This window comes from Onychomys torridus, chromosome X (genome assembly GCF_903995425.1).
Source record: "Onychomys torridus chromosome X, mOncTor1.1, whole genome shotgun sequence".
Taxonomy (NCBI): domain Eukaryota; kingdom Metazoa; phylum Chordata; class Mammalia; order Rodentia; family Cricetidae; genus Onychomys; species Onychomys torridus.
Window position 1 is genome coordinate 10,832,632 of NC_050466.1, and position 19,721 is coordinate 10,852,352.

Genomic DNA, 19,721 nt, shown 5'->3' on the forward strand with positions numbered 1-19,721 from the left:
AATTAACCTTAATATAACAAAAACCAAATATCAAGCACATGCAAACCAGATAAAACATATGACTATTATCAGGTCTGTCCCCTCAAAATACATAAAGGAACTGTAAGCTTTGGTTTTCCACACAAGACAGTGTTAAAAGCAGAAACTTAGGGAAATCATGCCCCAGATTTAGAACTGAAACAAAAGGAATGAGAAACAGGAAAACAATTTTTTCCAACTTTTCTTTAATTTTGCATTGGTATTTTTATTTTATTTATTTATCTATTTGTGTCTGTGTATGGGTATGTGCACATGCTGGCTGGTGCTGAGACTGAAAAAGAACACTGGATCTCCCAGAGCTGGAGTTACAGGTGGCTATGAGCATGGGTGCTCAGAACTGAACGCCAGGCCTCTGCAAGAGCAAGTGATCTTGGCTCCTTAGCCTTTTCTCCAGCGCCCCCATATGTATTTTAATTCTTGAGGCTTGAGAATAAACATGAAAATTGGCTCTCTTTTTGGCTTCGTTTTGTTTTCAGATCTTGCACTGTGTTCCAAGCTGATTTTAAAGATGTAATTTTAATGTAATCCTTGCCTCAACTTCAACCTGGGATTTATAGAAGCAGGCTACAGCAACTATACTTGAGATACTTTGTTATACATTTAGCACCACGATGGCATGCAAAACTGTTACATCTGGTTGAAACAGTTTAAAGTTAATGGTTATCTTGGCACCTCTGACACTCATGGCTACTCTTCATGCTATCGAGGAGACAATCCCATATTTAAAAAATATCTGCAGTTTTCATCTGGATTACTTTTATTTTTTGCTTAGTCTGTATTAATACTTTTCAAAATTTCTACAATGACGAATACATCAATATTATTGAACATTTTAAAAATATTTACTTACTTATTTAGGTTTTTTGAGACAGGGTCTCTTTACATAGCTTTGGCCATCCTAGAGTTCATCTGGAACTTTTCTGTAGACCAGGCTGGCCTTGAATTCAAAGACTAACCTGCCTCTGCCTCTCAAATGCTAGGATCAAAGGCATTCACCACCATGCTCGACTATTTATTTATATTTTATGTGTATGAATGTTTTGTCTTCAAGTATGTCTGTGCTAGATGCATGCAGTGCCCAAGGAAGCCAGGAGAGAGTGTCGGATCTCATGGAACTGGAGTTACAGATGGTTGTGAGCTGCCAGTGTTCTTAACCACTTTACAGTCCTGGAAATATTTTTAAAGTTTTCAAATCAACGCATGTTAAAGACAGAAAAGTAGAAATAATTTTGGATATTCTGAATGCAACTACTGGCAATACTTTATCTCTGTTTCTATTCTTTCTATGCAAATTTTTATTTAAAAACAAAAACTCCAACTCAAGACAGAAAAATCTAAAGTACTGAACAGATATGGAGTATTTTGTAACATGCTGGTTTCACTTAGCATTGGTTCAGAAGTGTTTTCTTGTGGCATAATCTCTCTCTAAGCAACATTTCAGTTTAGTTGCATATATAATTGTGTGGATACAACCCAAATTCTTGAGCCATTTCCCTACTCGTTTGAGCTGAAACAACTTGGCTATTTAAAATAATATGTGATATCAACCAAAACAGAGTATGTATGAAAATGCCATGTGGAACCTGTTGCTTTATATGGTAACTAAATATAATGGCATGATCATCATTTTAATGCACGCATGTTCCATTTCTTTCAGTTTCAGTTAAATGGTTAGTGTTGCATTTCTAAAAACAGTATATGTCTGGAATTATGTAGCACTGCAGAGTTGGTTATGAAAACCAGCTGCTGCCTTGTCTCCTCCTCCCTTTGCCTTGCCACACAGGCAATAACAGCTTTTAGTTAGTTCTTTTGCCTACTTACTGCATTTCTTTAAATAACAGCTTTGAATGGAAACTTGTTGATTTTCTCTGCTGTAAGCATTTTCTTTTTGAGATTCTAGTATGGAAAATGAAGGTTCATTTCATTTTATTATCTTCTCCTTGGCCCACTCTTCTCATAAAGGTCTTTCCTATATCCCCAATATAGATTATACCGTTACCTCAGTTAAATAAATATTTTGTGTCTGAAGCTTTATGGCTGCAAAAATACCATTTGAAGTTCAGCCATTAGGTATGCAATATCTATTTTTAATTTTTTGTATAAATTTTTGCTCAAAAGTTAATTGTGATGTTAATGCCTTTGCTTGCATTTTTAAACTATATTTACTTTTAATTTAAATCTAAATTCTTTACCAGAGTAAGTTTACTTGGAATCAGCAGACACACTGGGTTTGTGTTTCCTGTCTGAAGGAGTATCTTTTGAATTAGTTCGACCTGGCCCTCTGGGTGTGTCCATGCCTTATGCAGAGCAGACTCTAGGAACCACCTTACTAGTGTCTTGGGATCCTTGCCCATCTGCATGCCAGCTCTCTGGTTTCCTACAACCTGTATCTCCTTCATCATGACCTATTATGTGCTCTTCTAGCAAAACACACCCTCTGATGGTTTCCTAAGACAGGGCACTTAAGAAAAAAAACTCAGACCTTGAATATCTGGAAATATTTTGGATAGCTTGAATAGATATATAACTGATTCTTCAAGGTTGGAAATAATTTTCCTTTAGAAACTTGAAGTCATCATCTTCTTGTGTCTAGTGTTCCTGGCAACCTGATTACCACCTCTGGGAAAAATTTAAGCATTAAAACAAATGGAATCAAATTATAACCCATTGAATATGAATCCACTAATTCATATATATATATATATATATATATATATATATATATATATATACATAAATGAAATAGTAAGTAGGTGGAAATGAAAAGTTCTTTTCACACTAGAATTGTGACTAATCAATGTAGAAGGAATAACAGAATTAGAAAAGTCAACCATTAAAGTCAACACAGTTGACTCAGATAAGAATTATCAATGGATACCAAAGTTAGTAGGTGAAAGGTTGAGGAATAGAGAATATTTTGATAATTTCCAAGTTATTACCTCTTCAGTTACAGTAGATGTTTGTGAGTACACATCACCTTAACCACATCAACATCGCCAATAATAAGATAAACTTGTTCTCATGGTGAGACAGTTGTGTAGCTTGATCTGCTTGGGAGGCCTCCTGGCGGTAGCATCAGAATCTAGCTCTGGTGCATGAGCGGGCTTTGGGGAGCCTATTACCTATGATGGGAGGGGGAAGGGCTTGACTCTACTGAATGTGCATCCACATGGGAGGCCTTGCCTTCTTGTGGGAGGGAGTGGGGGATGAGTTGGGAGGGGAGGCTGGGGGGGGGCAGAAGAGGGAAGAGGGGGATCTTTGATTGGTGAGTAAAATGCATGAAAAATTTTTCATAATAAAAAATGATTAAGAAAAAAAAAGATAAAGTGCCCTCATATGCTATCTGATAGGAAGCAGTGAAGAAATTGCAGTGTCATTTCTGAGGCATTCTTACTCCAAATTGAATCAAACAATCCCAATTGAATGATGTTCTACAAGCAGCCTTTCCACTTTAAAGGCATCAAAGTGATGAAACACACATAGGTGGAGCAATCATTTCAAGTTAAAGGAGACCAGAGTCATACAACAGCTATGTGCAATGTGTGCTCTAAGATTGGGTCCTGGGACAGGAAAAAGCAAATTTGTTTGAAGGACAGTTTTGGGAAAATTGACAAAATTGAAGAAGTGCTGGAGCTGGCTAGCAGTTTTTCAGTAATACTGTTTTGGTCTGGGTCCTGAAATTGTGGTTATAGAAGCCTTTGCTTTTAGGATATGGACTCAAGCGTGTAGGGGCACATGTATGGTAGCTTAGAAAACAGTAGGGATACAAAAGGCATCAGGGCCATTCAGGGAGGGAGACAGGTGAAGAGGTGGGGAGGCACAATAAAGCAGGCATGGGGAAGAAAGCAATGGCCAGCAATGCCGATGCAGGGTACATGGGAGGTATTTGGACTTTTCTATCAGCTTTTCTGAAGGCTTGAAGTCATTTCAAAATAATGTTGGGACTCAAAACCAGAAAGAAAAAAGAAGGAGCAGGGAACTGAAAAATATGACTGAGTACTCTGGAAAGCACATGGAGTTTGTAGGAAGTGACCTTCTGGTGGGGACCTGGTGAGTGGGTTATTCAAGGAGCTTCTGATGTCAATCTCTTCCATGAGGTTCCAGAAGCAGGGATCACTCATTTATTCTCCATCCTGGAGGTATGGGAGAGGGTGGGTAATTTACAGTCTTCATGAACACAAGCTTTCAGGCCCTTTCTGCACACACATTGTCTAAAGAAGGAGTGTCTTCTTCTTCTTCTTCTTCTTCTTCTTCTTCTTCTTCTTCTTATTATTATTATTATTATTATTATTATTATTATTATTATTCATCTTCGAGGGCCTTGACTTTGGATCTCAAAGCTGGACAATAGGGCAGAGATCCAATTGCCTCTAAAAAGAAGCCTTATACAGACTTGAGCCACCTCTTGGCCCTCATTTCTGATGCAATCTGATGTTGTCAGTCTCAAACTCTTGGAGGGAAGGGTTTTGTGGTATGAATTGAGCTGGTTCTCACATTCTTTGCTGCCAATTTAGGATCCTGTTCTTTTGGTCCTAAATTATTGGCTTTTTGGGCTTCCAAAATTGTCATTCTGTTTTCTCCTCTTCCATGTTATCCTGTTTTATAGTTTAGACCTATTAAAAATACCACTTATTCTCACTCAGTGGAGGTCATGAATGTTCAATACATGATTTTTGCAGCCAGTCTGCATACACATCTCTCTGCATTCTGGATGACTTCCTTTGGATTGCATCCCAGAAGTGGAATTACTGGGTAGAATGTGCCATCCCTTTTTATGCTCCTTTTTTCTACCTCTCCCCACTCCTCTCCTTTTAAGGCTCTTAATCAACTTTGCCAAATTGTTTTTCAATAGGATTATGTTCTCACAAAGTTTCCATGATTTGCCTCTTTTTCTGAAATTTTGCCTGTTCTCGGTAGGATCATTAAAAATTAATGTATTAAATTGTTTGTTATTTTGACAAGCAAAATACTACTGACTTACTTTTGGCACAATTTCCCTTAAAGAATGATTTTCTTTTCAGAGAGTTGTTACAGGTACAGGCAAGATGCAAAGGGATTTGGTTAAAGGATGACAGTGGTGATGGCAGGGTGGGGAGATAGATTAAACTGTATTTGGCAGCTGCTCTCCAAAGGCACTATTGTTGGTGTATAGCAAGGAAAGGATCTTGGCCCTGAGTCTCTGTGTCCCAGGATGGACACATTCACATAAACATATTGGACTGAAGAGATGGAGAGAAATGGCAGTAACAATGGAAATGGAATAGTAATGTTTCTACTCAATTAATACTGTCCTCGACTATCCATCCTGTGGGAGACCTGAATCCTCTGGTGATGCCAGATCAGTTTTCATATGTTTCTCATAGTTAGGGCCATTTTGTCACACAGATAATGCTTTGGCATTTTGAGATGTTTATTTTGTTTTGCACAGCACAACCCTGACATGTAAGCCAACCTCTCTACATGGTGCTGAATTAATTTCTGCTCCATGAGCTAAGGTTTAAAAATAAAATAAAATAAAGTAAAATAATAAAATAAAATCAAAACTCGTTGAGCCAGCAAGATGACTCAGAAGGTAAAGGTTCCTGTTACTGAGACTGACAATCTGAGTTTGATCCTGAAGAATCTACATGGTAGAAGGAAAGAATCGACATCAACATAAGTGCTGTGGTACACACACACACACACACACACACACACACACACACACACCACCACCACCACCACCACCACCACTACCACCACCACCACACCACAGGGTTAACTAATAAATAGTTTTTAAAAAACATTTTAAACTAATTTAGCCAGGCTACAGTGGTACATGCTTTTAATCCCAGCACTTGGGAGGCAGAGCCAGGTGGATCTCTGTGTGAGTTTGAGGCCAGCCTGGATTAGAGAGAGAGAGAGCTCCAGGACAGGCTCCAAAACTACACAGAGAAACCCTGTCTTGAAAAACCAAAAAACCAAAAACCAAAACCAAAACAACAACAAAAAAAAAACCATTTTAAACTACTTTTATACTTCTAATAAAGATACAAAACAGAATGCAGAATCCATTTATACTCTCCATTCAGGTTGCTCATATGTTAACACATCACTTAACCAACATCTTCACTGATACTCAGAAATTAATATTCACAGTAGTCCTATTTATTCAATTATAGACCTTATTGCATTCTACCAATTGTCTACAGAGAAGGAGATGTGCACCCCTAGAGGGTGGAGTTGAATTGGCATGATCAGTTAAGCCTTAGTCTCAGTGTTACCCACAGTTGGCTTGGCCAATACAGCACAGCCCTTGTATTCTCCTTAGACATAAACAATTTCTCAGATTGCCAACATCAAACAAGACCCCTCTTTGACTAAGATGGATCAAGACAAAACTAGGCCACTCTGTACTCATGTCTGAACACAAACAACAACATGAACATTGTTCAGACAGAATGACCTTTACCATGAAGAAGCTAAACGAAGGCTGCCATTTTCCTAATGGAGCTCTAGGCACACATCATCTTTCCCAGCCTGTACTGTGGATGTATTGAGACATACAATCATATAATTTCTTCCAATTCCTCACAGCATGCAGTTTAGAGTATTTCAACTGAGCAGGCATATAAATGGAACCTTATATCTCTTCTTCCTTGCACAAAATCAGCCTCTTATAAATGGCCATGGTGCTTTTCCTCATGTGAATTCATAGAGCCCTTCATCATCCTTCTGTACAGGGTGTGGCACCCCATTGTGTGGATGCACTGTAGTGTATTCTGTAGTTCTGTATAACCACCTTTATGGTATTTCCAACATTTTGCTATTCTAGTGCATAATTGTTTATTTATCACAAATGATATGTTTATTATTTAATTGCAATGAATAACATTCCTGCAAACATTAACTTTGATATATTGATTTTTTTCAACACTGACTGTGGCAGGATTCAAAGGGGTACATGTCTGCTCCCAGAGCCAATTTTCCCTTGGGGGTTGCCACGCTGACTCTAGGGTCACAGTCCAGGCCTGAAGCCAATCTCTGTTCACGTTAATGCTGTTGTCCCCTGCTTGGGTATCAAGCTTTTCTTATGGTTGGAAATTCCTTCAAGAGCTGAAAGCTGATCAGAGAATATTCTATGTTCTTGTGATCTCAATTGGGCCATTGTATGTGAATAACAGGGGTAAAGTGCATAGGGGAGCCACATCACCAGGAACTAGCTAGGAGGCTGGTGCTCACTGGGCCAACATGTCCTCATTTCTCTTTACATAATGAGCACAGATGGACTTGGTAAGGCTCCCTGTACCAGGTTCTGAGCCTGCTGGAGGGCCAGGCAAGGGAGGGAGGTGGAGATGGAAGTTGCTAAGCTGCCTTTCATAACCAACCCGGGGTCTGGATGGGAGAAGCATCAAAAAATGGCCACAGTTAGACTGTCAGCAGCCAGAAGCATTTATTGTAGGGGCTCCCTGTGTAGGAATCAGAATTTCCTTCAAGATGTCACTATATTCTCTATAAAGAATAACTCTGTTCTTTCCCTTCAAAAGGAGACCACATCACTTAAAGGGGACAATATTTCTGCAAGAGTAAAGCTATTTCTCCCCATTTTATACACGCAGAAAGTGAGTCCTGGAAAAGGTAAATAACATGGCAAAAGTTACACAGTAACAGGACAATCATGATTTGATAGCAAGCCAGTCTGTTCCCAGAGATCAGGACTTTCCTCAAAGACCTCAGCTCCAACAAAGTATTTATGTCAACACCAAAGAAAATGTTCAGACTTAGGGAAAACACTTATAGGCAGAAGTCAGATGTTGCAAGATCACATGCAAGAGTCTCAAAAACTGCCACACTTAACGAAACCCTGAAGCCAGCGTTCTCCTGTGCTGAGTCAGACTTGTGGGCTGGGCTGTTGTTATACCCTCCTGATTACTGCAGCTGGCTGAGTCTGATCTCATAGGGCCTTTGGCATATATTATATTTCACCCCTGTCCTACACTTGCTCCCCTTGGGTGTGGAGATTAAATGACCCCTCAGCAAATGCCAGCAGCACTCAATGCCAAGTGTAAGGAGGATCCGTTTCTGCACTCTGTCCTCTGGGCCAGCTTGGTGAACCTGTAACCTACACAATAGAGGGCTTCAGCTTAGCTTTGCTGTGTCACCTTGCAACTATTAGTTGTTTTTGTATAGGTCTAGCTCATATTTCCATTTTTCTTTGGGTCCCACAAATCATACATCTAGTCCTACGGGCTAACAGGTGTGGCTGATATAAGCTGGCAAAATAATGTCTCCACTCAAATCCCAGGGAGTAGAGAGTAGCTGGTGGTAATTATATTCTGATTGAAGTCTCTTGACTGTTGACTCATCTGTCTCTTGCCTATTGAGAAGTGGTTCCATCTGGTGGGTAGCCAGTATGATGTATGAACAACGTAGAGAAGGGCTGAAAAAGGCATTCATTGTTCTCAGCCTCTGCTCTGTGTCCAGCCCTCCCTTGTTATGAGGGACACAAAGTTACCCATATCACCCCCAGACTCGGGAAGCTCCCAGTTGGATGGGCAAGCAGGACAGAGATTTTCCTGAAACCACACTCAAATGAGGCACAAACATGTGGACCAGAATTTCAGGGACAAGTTCCAGAAAGTGATCTGTGGTGGCTGGCCTATCAAGAAAGGCTCTGCATAAATGTAAGACTAGCCAGGTGGTGGTGGCGCACGACTTTAATCCCAGCACTTGGGAGGCAGAGGCAGGCAGATCTTTGTGAGTTCGAGGCCAACCTGGTCTACAGAGTGAGGCGCAAATCTACACAAAGAAACCCTGTCTCAAAAAAAAAAAGTAAAAAAATTAAATGTTAGACTAAGCAGGGTCTTCAACGATGTCTAGAGCTTTGGAGTAAGGAAGCCCTCAGCCCTGGATGGAGTTACATCCTATGCTTCCCCATGCCAGGTCATGCTTTTGCTGTACTGGGGGCTAAAACTAGGGTCCCAAGCATGCAAAGCAAGTACTCTCTCAGTGCACTACACTATTAGCCAAGGATTACTTCCCATTTGTTCACAGTAGACTGTGGATGAGTATTACAGGTGGAGCTCTCTGGAAGCTGATAATCAAATAGACTTTCAAGTGTCTATTGAATTCCTGCAGGTATTTAAACAAATTACTATGAAGGAGGTGGTACAAACCAATAGAATTATACATTCTCTCACAGTACTTGGGGCTCACTGGGTTGAAATTAGGGTAGCATAAGAGCCATGTCCCCTCTGGAGGAGGATCCATTCCTTGCCTCTTCCAACTTCTGGTGACTGCTGGAGGTCCTTGGCTTACAGTGCCCTCATTCCAATCTTAACCCCTGTCTTCATATTACTGCTTCTTCTCTCTTAAAAGCCTGCCTCCCTCATATGAGGACTGCCATTTAGGACCTACTTAGATAATCATAACCATATCTCTTCCCATATAAGGTAATTGTCACAGTTTCTGGAGATTAAAATGTGGACATATTTTTCTGGAGCTACCGTTTAGGCCACATATGGGCACAAGCTGTTTAGCCAACACATGTGAAAAGAATTAAGAAGAAAAGGTGGGGTGGTGGAAGTTAGACTATGATGCAGGCCCGGTAAAATATTGGTCTGATGCACGCAGAGTTTTAGAATAAAAATTACCCATCAGAGTTGTAGCTAAGTGGGCCAAATTGGCTGAGACATCACATCTCACCAAGCCTAGTGACTAGGTATGGATACGCCTTAGGATGGGTGTGGCCTGGAGTGAAGCCACAGAATGACCAAGGCAGAATTTAAAGGGCTGGCAGTCAGTTCAGTGCTGCCTGCTAACTGCACTCCTGCACTGGAGAGAGAAACGTTCCTTGTAGAAAGTGGCCTGGCATCTCTGTTCTGTGTCTATCACAGATAGGGAGCAGCAGAGAATAAACAGATGGCAGGGAGTGGAGAAAACGCCTAGGAGGGGTCTGTGATCTTCACTCATGATGATAAGAACAAGTCTGCTTTGTCCTCAAAATGTATGAGAAAAGGGACTTCTCAACCTCCTGATCTTGCAAAAAGCCACTAGCTTGGGAGCCATTTCTAGGCCACTCCAAAGTGTTAGGCCTTGCCTAACAGTTTTCCTCTGTTGACCTGCACCATGGATGTGCACACAGCTGTATAAACACATAGAGTTTGCTTTAGCTCGTACAAAAAACAAATATCCCACTATCCTCCTGGGGGTGCTCAGGGAGTTTTGTTCTTTGCTTTCTCTGGGAGGTGTCTAGGGCTCTGTTTCCTTCTGAGACTCAGCAGATTCACTCTTCAGGTCACTGGTCCACAGGAGAGGTCTTCATTTGTCCCCTCCTTCTTGCCTTTCCCACTGATATGGCATGGAGGGGTAAGAGGAGGGTTATGGTAAACCCCATCTTTCAACTCCCCTGAGGCTTCACTCAAAGTCACTCACAGTCTCCAGTGGAAACACAATGGTTCTATTGAGAGAGGCTGGGCCTGGCATGTGTTCTGGAGAGTCCTGGGGACAGTCTTACGTTCATGTGTGTCTTTGGAGAGTCTAAGGCTGTAGCCCCTTTCCTGGGTTCTGGTCAGGAGACTGGCTAGGAACACATACTGCAAGTGAGTCAGTAGGGAGAACAGATCATGATACTGCAGGTAGGAGATGTGACCAGACTTCCTTCTCAACAGCCAGCCAGAGGATATCAGTTTTAAAGATTCTCAGGCATGACAAGCCAGTTCTTGCACCAGCTTGGCCTGTCATCCTCACTGTTGTGGTTGCCAGGGGACAGTGTCTGGAGCAGTCAAAAGGCAAAATCAAAAAGTCACCCACTATACCATAAGATAGTGTTTAAATGTGAATGAAATTAGAATTGATAGTCCAAGATGGGAGTCTGAGAATGATGGGAAAGGCAACAGGGGAATGAACTGGTAGGGAGTGTTTCAGCATTATCCCAGCAAATCACTTCCTCCCTGGGCCTCTGTGTGCAGTGAGGCTTGTTAGCTGGGTATTCTGACCTCCCACGTTCTGATTTCTAGAGGTAGAAGAAAGGAGGTAGACTGACTAGTCCCCAGGAGTACAGGCCTAGTAGAGAGACTAGGCAAAGGTCTAAGAGCCCTTTATGATTGTTAAGGAGGCATGTACAGAAACCCATAAGCCATGTATTTAAATTTTTTTAAATTATATTTATTTTTTTATTATTATGTGTTTTAATTTTATACATCAGCCATGGGTTCCCCTGTCCTCCCCCCTCCCGCCCCCACCTTCCCCCCAGACCCTCCCCTCCATTCCCATGTCCTCCAGGACCAAGACACCCCTGGGGACTCTTTAAAACTGGTGGATTCAGTACAGGCAGGTCCAGTCCCCTCCTTCCAGGCTGAGCATGTGTCCGTGTAAGCTCAAGGTTCCAAACAGCCAGCTCATACACCAAGGACAGGTCCTAGTCCCACAGCATGGGAGCCTCCCAAACAGATCAAGCTATTCAATTGTCTCACTTATCCAGAGGGCCTGATCCAGCTGGGGGCTCCACAGCCTTTGGTTCATAATTCATGTGCTTCCATTTGATTGGCTATTTGTCCCTGTGCTTTTTGCAATCTTGGATTCAACAATTCACGCTCTTGCAGTCCCTCCTCCTTCTCGACAGCTGGACACCTAGAGCTCCACCTGGGGCTTGGCTGAGGATCTCTGCATCCACTTCCATCAGTTATTGGATGAGAGTTCCAAATATTTTAAAGGTACAGCAAAGTCACTGTTAAGGAAAATGTATTATACTGGTTGACCTTGAAAAAATGTTGTTTTTTTCTTTATAATAACTTGTAAGGCCACATTTGGATGAAAATTCTGGGATTCCTTGCACTGAAGTACATGGTGCAGAAGACAGCAGGCCCTGGTCCTAGGCTATAGCTACAATGACCAGTGGAACCTATCTGATACCCACCCACTCACCCTAGGCTGCTGTGCTCTGAAATCTGTCTCTGCAGCTAAGGGGAAGTCACACTTACCATAGCCTATACTGGCTCTCCAGAACACAGGGATAATAAAAGGGATCTATTCATGGGAGCTATGGAGCTCCTTTGGTGTATGGTCTTGTAGACACCCGGACAATTTTTCTTGCATTGCCTACCTTCTGCTGGGGGTCAGCCTTTGCCTGTTTCCCTCTGTCTTTCCTCTCCCATAAGCACGTGCTCTAAGAAAACTCATGTAATCATGTTTTGACACTTGCCTTTTAGAGGACCTGAGCAAACACATTGACCTCAGCTGTCCCCCTTCTTTTTATTTTTTGGTTTTCGAGACAGGGTTTCTCTGTAGCTTTGGAGCCTGTCCTGGACTAGCTCTGTAGACTCACAAAGATCCACCTGCCTCTGCCTCCCCCAAGTGCTGGGATTACAGGCATGTGCCCGGCCCCCCTTCTCTTCTTATCCTTGGCTCCTTCCCACTTCCTGAGGTGACTTCTACACATGCATAAAGAGTCCCAGGTACTCAGAGGGTTTGGTAGCCAGTGGTGCGTGAGCACATCCCTTCTCACAGATGCAAGAGAGTAGGAATGAGGGCTTAAGTTCCAGTGGCCTAAAGTCCTGCTTTCACCCTGCCTTCTACCTATACCAGCCTCCTGACATGTGCTTCTGGAACACATGTTTTGTAGGTCACAACTATATGTCTGAGCCCCTCGCATCTGTTTTCTTTAACTTGTGAAAGCCTGGTAGAGTACAGAGAAAGTAGAGGTTCAAAGACATGGCACATTCACACCTGGGTCTTCCTGTGCTCACCTCCTGATTCTGCCATGGTGTCCTAGCCAGTGGTGTCAATTATGCAGTGTTAGAGGTTTTTTCACTAGTTTCGAGTGTTTCTTAGGAAAGGAATATACTTAAATGTTTAAAATTGCTTCTTCCAACTTGGCATCAATTCAACCAGGGACATGAAAGAGCTTGTGGATTGTCCCCCGGGATAGTTAGGCCCCAGCCGCTCAGAACCTGTCATTATACTTGCAGTCTGGGTAGCGGTAGGCAAATCTAGGATCGCAGGTTCTCAGTGATCTCAAGATGTCCTTCAGCTGGCTGGTGGCCCCCAACACTTCCATGTCTGTGCTGGCATCTTTGCCACACAGGCTGAGAGCAGAGTCTATTTCCTTTTGTATAGGGGAGGGAAACTTGCCCTGGAGAAGTTGAGGCAGCAACTGTTGACACACCAGCACCAGGCTTTGCTTCTCAGGGACAGTGTCACAGGAGGACAGCTGGACCTGGCAGCCAGAAACCAGGCAGCTAAAAATGTCTTCCTTCTCTCCAGTCCTGGCAGCTGCTTGACTGCCTAGGAGAGAAATGGGAAATATCAGATACTGTACAACCTACTCTTGTAGGGGAGGGGATGGGGAGGGAAGAGGGGGTGGGGAGGGAGGACTGCCAATTAGAACTGCTAAGTGAAGTGCTTTAATCTCCAAGCATTGCCCTGTCACCAGAAGATTTAGGACTCAGGAACACAACAGCCCCTTTGGAGAACAGCACTGAGTAACAATGTCCTACAATTAGGCTAAGGCCCAAGCGTAGGAAATCCACTTGTCCCTACTAGAAGCTGGTCTACAATTGTAGAAATTATAAACACACTGTCACTTTCCTGTTATTACTGAATTAGGGAGGTGAGGATGGTATTAGGATTGGTCTTATTGCACATTTAGGATAGAAAGTCAGGGAGGAAAACATGTCATCCAGAACATGCATTCATCAGGTTGCAATGGGACTGATGTTTGAATAGCCTGAATATTCTGGAACCAACCTTTCTTCTAATTTTATTCTTCTTAATAAAGGCAAATCAGGAAGTGAGGAAAAAGTTTGTTTTCTCTATCTTTGCAGAGTTTGTTAAAAAAAAAAAAAAGTGTCAGAAATGGGAAAATCTTTGGTCCTGTTATTGGGCTCAGCAAATTTGGTAACCTTGAGAAACTGGGGCTTAATGGTCTCTAGAACACTAGCTGACTTTCTCACACACCTCATTTGGTTTCTTGTTTTCAAACTTTACAGAGTCAATATGTCAACACTCACTGCAAAGCGTACTAGTGCATCAGGCCAGAAATTATCCCTGAGATCAAGGCTAAGAGCATCTGACAAGGAAGGCTCTGAGGGGGAGAGGGGCCTGTGACTTCTATGTGATTGCGATTTAGAATTGCCCTGGGAAGGCTCGTGGGGATCCATACCACCATGGACAATGCTCCTTATAGGCAAGGCCAAGTTCACTTTCCCTTCAGAAATGAAGATGAAACAAATTCAGATGGGCATGAGGGGACATTGTTCTTTGTTCCTAAAACTTGGATTTCTCTGTGACATACAGAGAGTATAAAGGCCCAGGTCACCCCTCCTTAGCTTTGGTCATCCTGACATCCACTTGACAGATGCTTAGTCAAGCCCATGCTGAGTACCTTCCTGCTTGTCGATGATGCCTAGTGCACTGGCATCCCGGATGAACAGATGCCCATTGTCAAAGATGCCAAACATGTCTGCATCAACATGGGTGAAGTAGAAGAAATAGTTCAAATCATTGCTCCTCAGGGACTCCAGGACCCCAAGGAGTTGGTAGGCAAGGTCAGCAGCTTGCTCTGGAGGTGCATCGTAAAATTCTTGCAGTGGTCTGGTGCTTGTACTGATCAGGAATCTACCACAGGAGCCCAGGTACTTGGGCAGTGGCCAGCCCTCTGCCCCAGGGAAGATCTGCCAAGCCGGAAGGAGCAGGCATTAGACACATAGAGAAATCTCACATAGGCAGCTTGCTTTCTACCTCTTGCCCACAGCCCACACAAATAAGTCTTACTGCCAGCCTGGCTCTCAAAACATTCTGGCAAAACATTTCTCCATCTTTTTATACCTTTTGGAACATTGTAAGGCCCCTGCCCTTCTCCCACTTTTGTAGTGTATTGCTAATGGAAGGATTTAGGAAGGAGGCTGTTCTCATTAGTGCAGTGTATCAGATTTTGCAAGTTGCTCCAAGTGGGAGCTGAGAATGCTAACCAACCTTTTGTGATTTTCAGTGGTATCCAGGATTCAGGGAATATCTTTTAAGTTATGTCATTAAACAATATGATTAGTGTACACTTTCCAAGGTACCACTGCTTAGGAAGAGACCATGGAAAAAAAATAACAAAATATCAACTTCAGGGCAACTGAAAGACAAATAAAAAAATAATATTAAAAACATTACAAACAGGGTATCATGTGTGTCTATAGTTCCAGCTGTTGAGGAGGAGGATGCAGGAGGGTTGAGAGCAGTTTTGGTCAACAGAGCTCATGAATAAATGAATGAATAGACAGAACAATACAAGTGTCTGGTTCTGGGATAGGACAAGAATAATTCAGGTGGTTGTCCCCACTGCTAGGTTGAGCAAATCTGTGTGGCTCAGGTAACTACACACGCAAAGACTCTTCTACACTTGTGGGAAGCACAGCAAGCCTGTTTCTTTGTAAAAGCTCTCAACTTGTGGATTTGGCAGGTGGAAAGTGAGGAGGGAATCCTAGCTGGATTTTTCTTGACCATTTTTTTTTAAAAAATAAATAGGTCTTTTGCATTTTTTTTGTTTTAGTACTTCATAAATGAACCCTGCATCTCTATCACTCCCATCCCTCCCCTTCTAACTCCCGTGTTCCCCTTCCTTTTTGAAAATTCATGATCTGTTCTTTATTACTGCTACTCATAGATACATATATAATCACACGAGTCCATTTAGTGTTACTCATATGTATATGTGACCAGAGCTGACCATTTGGAATTGGACAATCTATGTGGGTTTTTTTGTCCATTGAAAAGACTGATTCTCTTTCTCTCAGTAACCATTGACCACCTATATTCATCTATTGGTACGACCATGTGAAATATTCCCTGCCCATGCTAGAATCTCAACTGTTGATCATTTTTTCATTGAAGCTGTGTCTAGAACTGATAACAAAAACTATGAACACCTCTTTCCCCTTTGTTTACCTTTTTAATAAAACAAAGTAAGTCTGGGTGGTACATCTTAGTAGCAGACTGCTTATCTGGCACACACAAGGCTCTGGGTCCCATCCCCAGAACTACAGAAAATAAAACAAAAAGTAGACTTCAAAGTTCTCTCTCTCTCTCTCTTAATTTTCTGGTATCTTCTACCCCTTATAAGTCACATTATAAAGAATCATGCTCTTTGCTCTATGAGCTTCCCATAACTGGGGAACCTTACATATTATGTGTCTCCAAGGGACAACCTGGACCTTGTTTAAATGTACAAAGCCACTCCTTAGTCTCATACCACACTCTTTCTGTGTAAAGCCCAGGGTTGAGTGGAGTGTCTCAGTCCCAGGTCAAATCTCTCAGGAGCCAGACCTTGGGGTAATCAAGATGCCAACAAAAGTTAGAATTGTGAGTAACAGATCTCCAAGAAGACCCCTGAGCAGACACTGGGCAGGGTTTAGTGGGTAGAGTACAGTGTCTGTTGTCTCTGATGTCAGACATCTTTGGGTTTAGGTTTCATGGCTAATGGTGGCTAAGACACTTCTTTTTTTCTGAGCCCCAGTGGGAATCATAATATCATTCTGGGGGGCTTGTAGTGGGAACTGACAATAGAGCAAATCTTCAGCACAACACCTGGCATGCAGCAAGAATCCAATAACTTTCAACAGTCTTCCTTGTGTAGTCAACCATTAGCTTTTTGGCAAATATTTAGGAACTGTCTTTGTTGTGGCTCTTTTTTTCTCTACCCGTGTTTTTATATCATGGTATTTTAAAAGATGATTTCATTATACAGTCTATACCACCATGTCCAGCTTTCTCTCTCCCTTTCCTCCCTTCTCCTTACTATTCTCTCTCCCTCCTCGTCTCTGACCCATTCCTCCACCTTTTAGTCTTCTCCTCCCCTCCGACTTCATTATGTGACTTAGGTGTCCTTGTCCTGACCCTTGGTCTAGGGGATTTAGCTCCACAAATTCTATGGATGTCTGTTAACATAATAAGTGTCTCTATCTTTTTGACTAAGTCTGTCCCCAGGTCCCAATACATCCTCATTTTTTGACCATTTTTCAATTATGTCACTTATAGTTTTTTTTTCTCTTTTCCAAACACAGCTTCAAGGTACATCTCTGGGTGGCTGTTTCACTAGTCCCTGAGCTTACTCAAATCTTATTTATCACTACTTAGTGGCAGAGATTAAATTCGCCTCCCTTCACAAAGCCCTTCCTGGCTGCCTCAACTTATAAAGTTGGCTGCTGTTCCCTGCTACTCACACCCCCAGCTCTGCATTCCCATACCTCTTTCCTCACTAGCTGCCAAGACGGTCAAACACTTACCTGATACTGCAAAATGTACTAATACAGATTTGTGGCCCCATGACATGAAGAAAGAAGAGGAGAAAAAAAACAACAACCCAAGGATGGTCTCTGAAAGTTCAATGGTAACATAACATGGAGGGCTTGTGTGTGTGGGGTCACTGAGTACCTGAAGAATGATGGGGTGTGCATTGACAGACAGTGTGTAGAGGAGCCGCAGCTTGTCACGGTCGGTGAAATGGTCCATGAAGATGCTGCCAGCGTCAGCCACTTCAGCATAGCGTCGAACCACACGATCCAAGAGTCTTTGTGAAGGGCAGCGCAGGAAGGGACTGGGCAGGCCCTGCAGACACATGAGAGAGACCCAGGATGGGGAGGAGTTTTTTTTTCCTTCCTTCCTTCCTTCCTTCCTTCCTTCCTTCCTTCCTTCCTTCCTTCCTTCCTTCCTTCCTTTTCCATACTAATCACAGTTTCCCCTCCCCACTCATCTCCTTTCTACCCCCCATCCACTCTTCAGAAAGGGTAAGGCCTCCCATGGGAGCCAACAAAGCATGGCATATCAAGTTGAGGCAGTACCAAGCTCCTCCCCACTGCATCAAGGCTGAGTGAGGCATGCCACCATAGGAAGCAGGTTCCAAAAAGCTGAGTTGCTGGACTCTTGTAAGGGACATGGACATCAGATTAGGAGTCCAGATGGATGGTGGAGGAAAGATCCATGGGTAGTTGAGGAAGATCCTGAGAAAAAAGATAGAGACTCCTGGGTGGAGCACAGAGGATAGAACACTCCTGCAGTTTGGGGTAGGAGAGGGCACAGTGGGCTATGCAGAAATTGGGGCACTGGGGGCGTGGAGGCCAGCTCTGCCTCTCTGAAAGTTTGAAGCTTGCTTTCTCTCTCTCTCTCTCTCTGCTCCCACACAGCAAGGATAGCTTAAAAAGAGAATGAACAGTACCAGCTGTATGTGCTGTCTATGTACTTCTAGTGGAAGCTCCTTTCCCATGGCTATCTGCTTAGAGAAGGAGGATAAGGCTGTCTTTGATGGATACAGAAGGTCCAATGTAAGGACTCTTCCTAGTGGGGGCAGTTGGTAAAGTTATTTCATTACCCAGACTCCCTTTGAAGATTTAGATTTGGAGACCCATCTGACAAAGATGGTTTATGATAGAACTATGGAGAAAGTAAGAGATGCTGTGAGCCAAAGTGATTGGGGACTTATGAAAGAAAAATTTAGAATAAAAAAATACAACATTGTTTCATTCTAAAGCCTGGGGCTTTAAACTGCCATATTAAATTCTAAGTCAGAGATGGTGCTGTGATTTGACTTTGTCCCTCAAATTTCATGATCAGAACTTTAATTCCCAAAGTCATACGTTAATGGTATTTGGAGGCAGGATCTTTGAGTGGTAATTAGGATTGGATAAAGTCAAGAGGGTAGTCCTAATAATGGCATTAGTGGATTTTTAAGAAGAGGAAGAGAGACCTAAGCTAGCATGCTTGCTCTGTCTCATGATGTGATGCCTCTGCCAGGTCATGATACAGCATGAAAGCCCACACTAGATGCTAATATCAAATTTTTGAACTTTTATAACCTTAAAACTATTAGTGAAACAAACAGCTATTCTTTAAAAATTGGGAGGTGGTGTTCATGTATAGCAATAGAAAACAGACTAAGACAGCATTGCCACAAATTCCTTTTCCAGAGAGTGGGCTCACTGAGTCTTTGTTCATTGCTCCAGGGAAGCCAAGCAGCTTTACCAGTTAAGGGAACTGTGGCTTTACTGAGGCAGTGAAGCAAAGGCAGTGGGTTAAGGTAGGAAGTCCTGAACCTACTAAAACTTAACCTTTGCCTCAGGAAGATAGCGATGCCTTTTCTCTCACCTCACAAGAATGAACCTTCAAAAAATTCTTTTAAGTATTCAGCATTCTGGGTTCCTAAAAACCACATCATATTCAAGCTAATTAGTATATTAATCACCCAAGGTTGTTCTGAGTGACTTCATGTTTCCAAAAGCAAATATTGCTCTAAACAAGAAGATTTATCACTGCTGAATATTTGTTCTGATGGAAATATAAATGTATGAAAGAAAAGAACATTGATTATTTTGAGAAAGAAAATTTAGGACCAGAAGTATGGCTTTTTACCCTAAGACTAGAAGTTGGCTTTTCTTAAGTAAAGTTACCTCCAACAACTGGCTTTAGAATGTTGAAAAATATGTCCAACAAATGAAGTTTTACTTTGAATGAATTAGCTGTTCACAAGCTCTCCTAGCCTCTAAGAGAAAAGAAAACTTTAATTTGAATAAACCTACTTTCAGTTATACACCTAAACACCTTTTACATGATTTTGCTGTTAAGTATGCTTGTAAAACAGAGCTGAGGTTAATCATGCATCACAGTTAATCAGTGGGCTACCATTAAGACAATGAAATTTAATAATTGTCTCAATTGTTATGGAT

The 19,721-nt window shown here is 42.2% G+C and overlaps 1 protein-coding gene across 1 annotated transcript in view; it reads right to left on the reverse strand.

Moving 5' to 3' along the window:
* Window positions 1-12,346: 12,346 nt before the first annotated feature.
* Window positions 12,347-19,721, reverse strand: part of Dipk2b (divergent protein kinase domain 2B) — a 42,384-nt gene continuing 35,009 nt past the window's right edge. The window contains exons 3-5 of the mRNA XM_036174647.1: window positions 17,437-17,610; window positions 14,402-14,690; window positions 12,347-13,302 (exon numbers count right to left, since the gene is read on the reverse strand). Coding sequence (XP_036030540.1) covers window positions 12,962-13,302; window positions 14,402-14,690; window positions 17,437-17,610 — 804 coding nt within the window. The 3' untranslated portion in view covers window positions 12,347-12,961. The remainder of the gene's footprint in view (window positions 13,303-14,401; window positions 14,691-17,436; window positions 17,611-19,721) is intronic.